General features: G+C 41.3%; 1 protein-coding gene across 1 annotated transcript; it reads right to left on the bottom strand.

Annotated features, from left to right (window-relative positions):
• Nucleotides 1–2921: 2921 nt before the first annotated feature.
• Nucleotides 2922–6236, bottom strand: LOC309819976 (methyl-CpG-binding domain protein 3-like 2B; the record flags this gene model as incomplete). Its single annotated transcript, XM_082650404.1, has 2 exons — nucleotides 2922–3506; nucleotides 6192–6236. 2 exons carry the CDS (start codon nucleotides 6234–6236, stop codon nucleotides 2922–2924), a joined length of 630 nt encoding a protein of 209 aa, XP_082506530.1.
• Nucleotides 6237–10569: the final 4333 nt, after the last annotated feature.

The following is a 10569-nucleotide window of genomic DNA, read 5'->3' as shown; positions in this document are numbered from 1 at the left end:
GAGACTCGCTTTGGCCAAAGGAATATTAGCAAGTGTGACTCAGAGGTTTCAAAAGTGAGTGTGCCATTCTTTTTTCCCTTTACATGGTTAATCTTGCTTGATTTAGCATACCTGCCTCTGCCATGAGAATATGCCCAGGATAAACTGCTGGACATATGTGAGAAACATATGGAAGACAGTTTAGTAATCCTATTATACCAGCTGAGGTTTTCCATAATCAGCCACCTAGCCAACTTGTAGCTGACTGTCGTCATATGAGTGAGCCCAGCCAAGATCAGCACACTGCCCCAGCCAACCCACAGACTCAGCAGCAACAATCAAGCCTCATTTTTTTCAGACACTTAGTTTCATGAGTGGTTTGCTATGAAACATTACTTGTGGCAATTGCCCCATCTGACACAGTAGCCAATGGGTTGTCAACATTTTGTATTTGATTGCAACAACTTGAAATAGACAAAGAGAAAGGTTGGATCTCCATTTCCTCTTAGTTATTAGGACCTATAAATCTATAATGGTTGAATTAAAGTTCTTTCTGAAGAAGATCTGTGCAAGGCTTTATCTGTTTCTGCAACAGTGTTACATGTTGGTCTAAAATACAGTCACCTTCAGGAATCCTATATTTCTAAAGTAAGTGGGTAAAGTTGTGATCTCCACAATAGGATTTTTTCTTACTATAAACATCAAGCTTGGTGTATTTATTCACCCCCATGTCTCATATGCCTCCACTAGAGAGAGAAAAGAGACTTAGGATAAAACCTGCATAGTTTTTAAATCCCATAAAGTGCAATAACATTGTCCTCTTACAATCCAAATAATTTATGGCGTCCTCCCACTGCAAAATACAAATCCATCCAGTCAAGTAATATTTATTGACCACTGACAATGTGCCTTCCCATCCCAGATCATTAAAGTAGTTGAAAAAAATTGAAAAGTTGAAATGTAAGGATATTAGGATGTAAAATATTATTTTAAATTTAAATATTTTATTTATAACAACCAGAATTTATGAAAATTTTACTTTCTTTGTTTTACTAGAAGCAAACTCATCAATAATATTTTCAAAATCAAGTTCTAGGGAAAAAAATGAACCTTTAAAAAGTACATTTAAAAAGAGTATGTAAAAATGTTTGCAAATGAAGCAACTGACAAAGGATTAATCTCCAAAATTTACAAGCAGCTCATGCAGCTTAATATCAAAAAACCAAACAATCCAATCCAAAAATGGGCAGAAGACCTAAATAGACATTTTTCCAAAGAATATATACAGGTTGCCAACAAACACATGAAAGAATGCTCAACATCATTAATCATTAGAGAAATGCAAATCAAAACTGCAATGAGATATCATCTCACGCTGGTCAGAATGGCCATAATCAAAAACTCTACAAACAATAAATGCTGGAGAGGGTGTGGAGAAAAGGGAACCCTTTGCACTGTTGGTGGGAATGTAAATTGATACAGCCACTATGGAGAACAGTATGGAGGTTCCTTAAAAAACTAAAAATAGAACTACCATACGACCCAGCAATCCCACTACTGGGCATATACCCTGAGAAAACCATAATTCAAAAAGCGTCATGGGGCTTCCCTGGTGGTGCAGTGGTTGAGAGTCCGCCTGCCAATGCAGGGGACACGGGTTCGTGCCCCGGTCCGGGAGGATCCCACATGCCGCGGAGCGGCTGGGCCCGTGAGCCATGGCCGCTGAGCCTGCGCATCCGGAGCCTGTGCTCCGCAACGGGAGAGGCCACAACAGTGAGAGGCCCGCATACCGGAAAAAAAAAAAAAAAGGCGTCATGTACCAAAATGTTCATTGCAGCTCAATTTACAATAGCCAGGACATGGAAGCAACCTAAGTGTCCATCGACAGATGAATGGATAAAGAAGATGTGGCACATATATACAATGGAATATTACTCAGCCATAAAAAGAAACGAAATTAAGTTATTTGTAGTGAGGTGGATGGACCTAGAGACTGTCATACAGAGTGAAGTAAGTCAGAAAGAGAAAGACAAATACCGTATGCTAACACATATATATAGAATCTAAAACAAACAAACAAACAAAAAAGTTGTTCATGAAGAACCTAGGGGCAAGACGTGAATAAAGACACAGACCTACTAGAGAATGGACTTGAGGATATGGGGAAGGGGAAGGGGAAGCTGGGACAAAGTGAGAGAGTGGCATGGACATATATACACTACCAAACGTAAAATAGATAGCCAGTGGGAAGCAGCCGCATAGCACAGGGAGATCAGCTCGGTGCTTTGTGTCCACCTAGAGGGGTGGGATAGGGAGGGTAGGAGGGAGATGCAAGAGGAAGGGGATATGGGGATATATGTATGTGTATGGCTGATTCACTTTATTGTACAGCAGAAACTAACACACCATTGTAAAGCAATTATACTCCAATAAAGATGTTAAAAAAAAAAGTCATGTCTGATTTAGCATTTGACACAATGACAAAAAAAAGATGTTAAATGAGAAGTAAAAAGCAAGCTTAATAAAATTTTATAGCATTAATATTAAAAAATAATCTCTAGAGTAGGTATCATTTCTTGCCTAAGTGTAAGCAATGTAAGAAAATATTATAACCAAAAACATTAAATAATCCCCCCAGACTACATTACCTCTGTAGAATTCAATAGAGAAATCCTGACAGAGATTGAAGTGTACAAAGATAAGGAAAAATCATTTTGCTTGTCACATGAAACCCAATCTCTCACTCACAAAAACGTTTACTCTTGTCGTTTTTGTCTACCAAGAGTTTAATAGGGTACAATGTTCATCTAACAAAACATCTCAGTCCAGAAACATGGTTGACACTTAAAGAGGCAAGTAGAACGGAGGGCTGTCCTGCAGTGAACCACTTCCCAGGGGCCGCAGCACTCGGCTTCTTCAGGACAGTCTCGTCCATTTTTCACCTAGTTCTCAGGGCTCCTGGCTCTCTCTGTCTCCCTGGCAAGCCTGTCTGCCCTCAAGGCCATACCCAGTCTCTCCCTTGCTCTTTTCACTTTCCGAGCCTGTCGGCGAATATCTGCATATGTTACTCGTTGCCTGTAGAGGGTCTGTGGGAGGAAGAGACCCAATCCTGGGATCATCTCTGCCCCGTCTGAACACTGGGTAGTGATGGTTTCAGGGCTGGTGTGCAGAGACCCGGCACCAGCACGGCCCGGGGATTCACCAGCACCACGCAGGGCAATTACTCCGAAAATAATTGCGCTGTCCAACGTGCTGAAAGGTTCTCCTTCAGGGCTGTAGACCTGGAGCCCCTGCAGTCTCCTGAATGCACAGGCTTGCTGGGGCTTCTCCAACGTCCCCTCGCATCGACGGCGCCTGACTGCATTGTCAGGATGAGAAGTTATCTTCGTGACTTGCCTCTTGAAAATGCAGCTGGTCAGCCTCATAGGAAGTGCAGTTCCTTCACGATGTCTCTGCTTGGCCTTGGCTAAATGGTCTTGTCTTTTCTTCTCCAACGTCTCAGGCATCATATTTCTTTTGAGCTTCCCCTGTGAAAACAAAACGAAATGTACCATTTGAATAAAGTGGGGGATGAAACCACTGCCAGTCATGGAGAATGTCCTCAGCTCGTTTGGATAACCGCTCTCCTGTCTCCCTAGAGAAATGAATCTCAATTTACTCTGCGTCACAGTCTTTCAGAGGGTTGTTAGAACTCAGATTTCCGGATCTCAATGCAAGTCAGTCTGGGGTGGGGACAAGAAATTGCGTTTCTAGGTGATTCCAACTGACGCTGATGCTGCTAGTACCGGCACCACACATTGAGAACTGAAGCCTGGGACATCAAACAGATAGGAGTCAGGGACAGAAATCTCCAGGTCATTGCCCAGTACCAATTCCAGACTTTTCCCCTCCACCATCCTTCTTTGAGGATGTTTTCCTCTTACCACCCCTGTCACTGTCAACTCCGCACATGCTGGTACCCCCTAATCCAACACTATCTGGACAAAGAGATCACAGGGTTCTTTGAATACCAAGACATTAAACTTTTTTATATCTCTTTTTTACTTTGCTTTAAGACATGCAATCACCTAGTTTTCATAGTTCTTTAGTGCTTCATCTTCAGGGAGATCATGTACCTCTCAACACTCCAATACTTTTCTTTCAAACTCAAGTCCCATCTTCACTCAAATATCCTCCTGCTCATAACATAACTTAGAAAGGCCACATTCTCATCATAAAGTTCCTTTTTTCCACTGTAAATAACTTTTTTTTTTTTTTTTTTTTTTTTTTTTGCGGTACGCGGGCCTCTCACTGTTGTGGCCTCTCCCGTTGCGGAGCACAGGCTCCGGGCGTGCAGGCTCAGCGGCCATGGCTCACGGGCCCAGCTGCTCCACGGCATGTGGGATCTTCCCGGACCGGGGCACGAACCCGCATCCCCTGCATCGGCAGGCGGACTCTCCTCCACTGCGCCACCAGGGAAGTCCTGTAAATAACAATGTTTACTCCCTGACTCCCATCCTCCCCTCCTCCTCCTCCTCTCTCTACTATCTCAACACAACAATTGATGCTTCTTAGAAGTCGGTCCTGCTCTCACATCTGTTCTACATCCAAACCTTCTTCTAGGCAATCCCATCCGTTCCCCTGCCTTCAAATACCATTAATGAACTAGGAATGCTCACAGATTCACCGATCTGGCTTCAACTCTAAGACCCAAATATCCATCTGCCTACCCACCAGATCAGTGATAATATCCATGACCCAACTCACTGTGACCAGGTCCCAAGTTGAACCAGCCAATTCCCCAAATAGTTCATCCTTATCTCAATGTCTCCACAAACTCACTTGTTGGAAGTAATATCGCATTTGCCCCTGAATGGCATTCTGGACGCCCTACCACCCCACATTCTCATACCAATTAGCCATCCATTTGCCCTCCTGAATCCACCTGAAGATTCCCAACTTTTGAATAATTCTTAAGCATCTTTCATTTGACCTACAAAATGCCACAGAATTACCTTTCCTGTTCCCGTATCAAAATTAATCTTACATTTTCTCTGTGTAAATTTTTTTAATTGTATGTGGCATATTATGTACTTATTTGCGATTGCTTTTCTCACTAAGTTGGGTACTCAATGAAGAGAGGATAATAAGAATTTTAATGTTTCCACTGATACAGTCATTTAGTGTTTTGGTTTTCCAAGGTGCTCAGATATCTTTTTTTAAGAGAAGTTATGCAAACTCCAAAAACTACTTTCCAAATGTTTCTAATAAACGCACACAGCTACAATGATAAAAAGAGTTAGTCTGTTTTGGGGTGGACTGCAATCAAAGATTTCAATCCTTTCTCTCTGTGATCCATTCTGTCTCCTCACAATAATCTGTTTAAACTGTGAACCTAATCAGTGCACCTTTCCTTTTAAACCTCACACTTCTGTCTTCGAAGATATTTTTTTAAAGGGAAAACATAAAACTCACTTTATTCCTGTTGTCCTGACATTATAATTAATACTACCCCTTTCATTACTCAAAATGTAATGAAATGTTTGATAGAAAAATGTTTGATAGAACAATGATCTGCCTATTTATAGAGCAGCTGTTATATGCCCAGTTGTGTACTAAAACACACTACTCGGAATTTAACTTAACAAAGTCATTGCCCTAGATTATTTTAATCTTGGTAAGAGAAAAGGGTTATAGACTAAGGAATGTCTAGTAATAGCGTTAGGTATAATTAGGTGCTATGATCTATAGCAAGGCCAACACAAAGACAGAGAGGGAAGGAGCGGAATAGGGAGGAATAGAAGTGAGAAGGGAGAGTAGGAAAAAGAAATTAACTACAATGATGGATGACAAAGAAACTGGAGAGCCCTGTTTGAAGCAGAGAACAGAATTTTTTTAAAAAGAAGAAAAAAAGACCAAACACACTGTGGGCAAATAATTGTCCATAGAGGAGAACGATTTAAACACTCTAGGGCCAAATACTACTTCCACTACCTAATGATTTTGGTTAAAACACACACACACACACCACATTTCATGTATTATCCAAAAAAACTTCATATACAAAAATATACACAATCTTGACTATTTCTTAAGAAACATTAACACCTGGGAAATAACTTTCAATGAGATACCTTCTTGTTTTTGGAGCTAAATTCTGCTAAATTAGATTTTACAGAAGAAAACAGCATCCTAATGTACACTCTTGCCATCGGTATGGATTCCACACTCACCGGAAGAGGCTGGCTTGGAAAACTGGTCCATTCAGGTTCCCCCATCTTCCGAGAGCTGTCCTTGGACCCACCCTTGAGATGCAGACAGCCTGTGTCTTGCTGGAAAGTGCAGTGAATTCTGCCTCTGATTCCCCCTTTTATAGGGGAAGAGGGTGGACAACCCAATCAGGAGACAACCCAATCGAGAGGACACACTCTATCTCAGATCAGAGGCATTGGAGAGATTCCCAAATCTCTCCACACAAACACAAGAATTTGGGGCTATTGACAATATTAGACACTATTGAATAATATGAAATACTATATGAAAAAATTTAATACATTTGTGAATGGGGGTGCTGTTTGTACTTTCTGTCAAAAATTTAATGTTTCCTTTTTCACTCAGTATGGATACCTTCTACAAAACAAGTTATGGACGTTCCTATATGCTAAAATTTCCACACAACTTATGTTTTCATAGAAAAAACTACGATTGTATAAATGTTTATCAATAAAAGAATGTCCAAAATATTTACTCACAAGTCTATGAAGTCTATATCACAGAATCATTGAAAAGAACCCAATATTTTGTACATTTACATTTCACCTAATTACTGGTAAATTCGAGACTATTTCAACCATCTTACTCCTTCCCTACCCTCTGACATAAACAGTCTCTTTACTGTCTTTATTTCACTATAATTTAATTCTTTTATTTTTACATTTTCTCTCTGTAAACTTGCTAGTTGCAGTCATATACAGAACTTGTGAAGTTACTTTAGGGATAAAATTCTGACTCCTTTAACTAATATAGACTAATCCAGTTAATTGCTCTTACCACATCTCCCAAATGCTAATACCTTAGAACACTTTTAATTCCATTTCAGCTTTCCTGACTTTTCTGTTACTGTTGTCATGCATCTTAATTCTACATGTATTTTAATCTCCATGAGAGAGTTCCAGAATTGCTTTATGAAACAAACTTCACTTATATTTATTTCTAAATTATTCTTTCCTTTTCTTTTCATTTCCTCCTGCATTCCTGGCTTTTGATCTGAGATATTTTCCTTTGGACTTCATAACTCATTCTAGTATTTTGTCCAATTCAAGACTACTAACAATGAAATGCTTTACTTTAAGTTTTCAAAGAATCTTAATTTGGGGCAATATCGATGCTGGGTATAGAATTCTGATTTGATATGACTTTTGACCACTTTAAAAATGGTGCTCTGGGCTTCCCTGGTGGCGCAGTGGTTGAGAGTCCGCCTGCCGATGCAGGGGACACGGGTTCGTGCCCCGTTCCGGGAAGATCCCACATGCCGCGGAGCGGCTGGGCCCGTGAGCCATGACCGCTGAGCCTGCGCATCCGGAGCCTGTGCTCCGCAACGGGAGAGGCCACAACAGTGAGAGGCCCGCGTACCGAAAAAAAAAAAAAAAAAAAATGGTGCTCTGTTGATCTATATCTTATTTATGTTTAGACATCCCCAATTAGCATTTTCTTGCTTATTTGGTCTTTGCATTTTCTAAAATCTTTGATATTCACTCTGATTTTTAGACCATAGTGTAGCTCATTATTGTTTCCCATGTATTTTCTTTGCTTAAAGAATGTTGAGTTAATTACATGTGTGGGTTGACGTCTTTCATCCGTTTGGAACATGCTTGTGTATATTTTCATTGTGATATCAATTCCTCATCAAATTCCCTCTGCTCCCCCTTTTAATCACATCCCACTTCTCTTTTAACTCTGTCCTGAGTTTTTCAATATTGTTCACACTGTGCTTTTGTTGGGATATTTACTCTTGAACTGTCTTGCAGTTTTAATCCAGTCTTTTGCTGGAATCAAAACCTTCATAATCACTTAAATGCTTAATTTCACTCTAACAAAAACAAAATATATAGCTTTTTTTTTTTTTATTGCGGTACTCGGGCCTCTCACTGTTGTGGCCTCTCCCGTTGCGGAGCACAGGCTTCGGACGCGCAGGCTCAGTGGCCATAGCTCACGGGCCCAGCCGCTCCGCGGCATGTGGGATCTTCCCGGACCGGGGTACGAACCCGTGTCCCCGGCATCGGCAAGTGGACTCTCAACCACTGCGCCACCAGGGAAGCCCTATAGCTTTATTTTTAAAGAAAAGAGACAGCAGTTTCACAATGAGGGGGGAGATTATTCCTTTTGATACAATTAAACGCAAATAGATAAAAAAAAAATTGTAACTTCCATCACGTTAAGCTATATTCGGAGTCAAAGTTCACCAAAATTCACTAGGAAGACAGAAGAGATGGAAACTATGAGTGGGAAAAAGTTTTGAGTTACATACATCTGGAGAGTCACATTCTTTTTTTTTTGGCCGCACTGTACGGCATGTGGTGTCTTAGTTCCCCAGCCAGGGACTGATCCCATGTCCCCTTCAGTGGAAGGGCAGAGTCTTAAGTACTGGACCACCAGGAAAGTCTCTGGGTTACCCTCATCTGGTAAAGTACATCAAGACATTATATAAAGATAGTAATTCTGTCATGAAACAATGCTAAAACTGGTCTAGAAAAATGAGTCAAACTCTAGAATAGACATTCATAAAAGAGGATTAAAAAATACTTTGTGGGCTTCCCTGGTGGCACAGTGGTTGGGAGTCCGCCTGCCGATGCGGGGGACACGGGTTCGTGCCCCAGTCCGGGAAGATCCCACATGCCGCGGAGCGGCTGGGCCCGTGAGCCATGGCTGCTGGGCCTGCGCGTCCAGAGCCTGTGCGCCGCAGCGGGAGAGGCCACAACAGTGAGAGGCCCACGTACCACAAAAAAACAAAACAAAACAAAAAAACTTTGTGTGAATCTTTCTTACTACTGGATATCTTATAAAATCTAGATACAGATCAAATTTAACTTTTGAACTAGATGGGCTGTAATGTTAAAATACTATTTCAAGGCTCAGAAACATATCTTGCACTTCATTCTGATGGGGCTACATTTTGAAATGATAATATTAAATTTCTTCGGTTAAATAAAAGGGTTAAAAAACAGTTTCCTCTATTCGTGTTTACTTTCCTCAATGTGTGTTCCACCAAATTTAAAATTATGTCGGCCACGTTGTTCTAATTCTATTGCTGTTGGCTGGATAAAACCTTGCGGTTCATCACAGAAGTTATTTCTATATAGCATGTTATAAATTCTGTGCGCTTTTTATAACTCTTTCCTCTCAGTAAGGTTAACTTCAACAGGGGCAGTGAGTCTCTTTAGTTTATTTCTGGATCACAGATTTTACCCCAGAGTTTGCACATAATGTGTGTGCTCTATAAAAGGGGAGATCAAATAATTGTCCCTCTCAACTGGGATATATTGGGGAATGAAAAGGGCAGTGTTAATAATTATGATAGGAAAACAGGGTAAATATCTGCTGAAGACATAAATGAAAAGATTAAAAGTACCCTGCTATATTTAAAATGGATAACCAAAAAGGACTTACTGTATAGCACAGGGAACTCTGCTCAAATATTAGGTAACAACCTAAATGGGAAAAGAATTTGAAAAAGAATAGAAACATGTATATGTATAACGGAATCACTTTGCTGAAAGTGACTGAAACTAACACATCATTGAAACTAACTAACACATCATTGTTAATCAACTATACTGAAACTAACTAACCTGAAACTAACACATCATTGTTAATCAACTATACTCCAATGTATAGCTAAAAGTTTTTAAAAAAGATATTTAAGACTTTTTAAAAGTAAGGTAACTGATCAGGTTTGCATTTTAGATTGATGATGGTGTCTAGAATCTCATGATTGGATTACGGAGGGAAAGTTTGGAATCTTAAGCTATAATTGCTCATTTATCGCAGTGTATCACTTAAAAGATGATACCTTGGAGACCCTCAAGATGGCGGAGGAGTAAGACGCGGAGATCACCTTCCTCCCCACAGATACATCAGAAATACATCTACATGTGGAACAACTCCTATAGAACACCCACTGAACGCTGGCAGGAGACCTCAGACCTCCCAAAAGGCAAGAAACTCCCCACGTACCTGGGTAGGGCAAAAGAAAAAAGAAAAAACAGAGACAAAAGGATAGGGACAGGACCTGCACCAGTGGGAGGGAGCTATGAAGGAGGAAAGGTTTTCACACACTAGGAAGCCCCTTGGCGGGCGGAGGCGGGGGAGCTTCGAAGCCGCGGAGGAGAGCACAGCAACAGAGGTGCGGAAGGCAAAGTGGAGAGATTCCCGCACAGAGGATCGGTGCCGACCGGCACTCACCAGGCCGAGAGGCTTGTCTGCTCCCCCGCCGGGGCGGGCGGGGCTGGGAGCTGAGGCTCGGGCTTCCATCGGAGCGCAGGGAGAGGACTGGGGTTGGCGGCATGAACACAGCCTGAAGGGGGTTAGTGCGCCACGGCTGGCCGGGAGGGA

Source organism: Grampus griseus (assembly GCF_964374135.1).
Source record: "Grampus griseus genome assembly, chromosome: 3".
Taxonomy (NCBI): Eukaryota; Metazoa; Chordata; class Mammalia; order Artiodactyla; family Delphinidae; genus Grampus; species Grampus griseus.
Note: the sequence above shows the minus strand (reverse complement) of the source record. Positions and strands in the feature narration are given on the sequence as shown.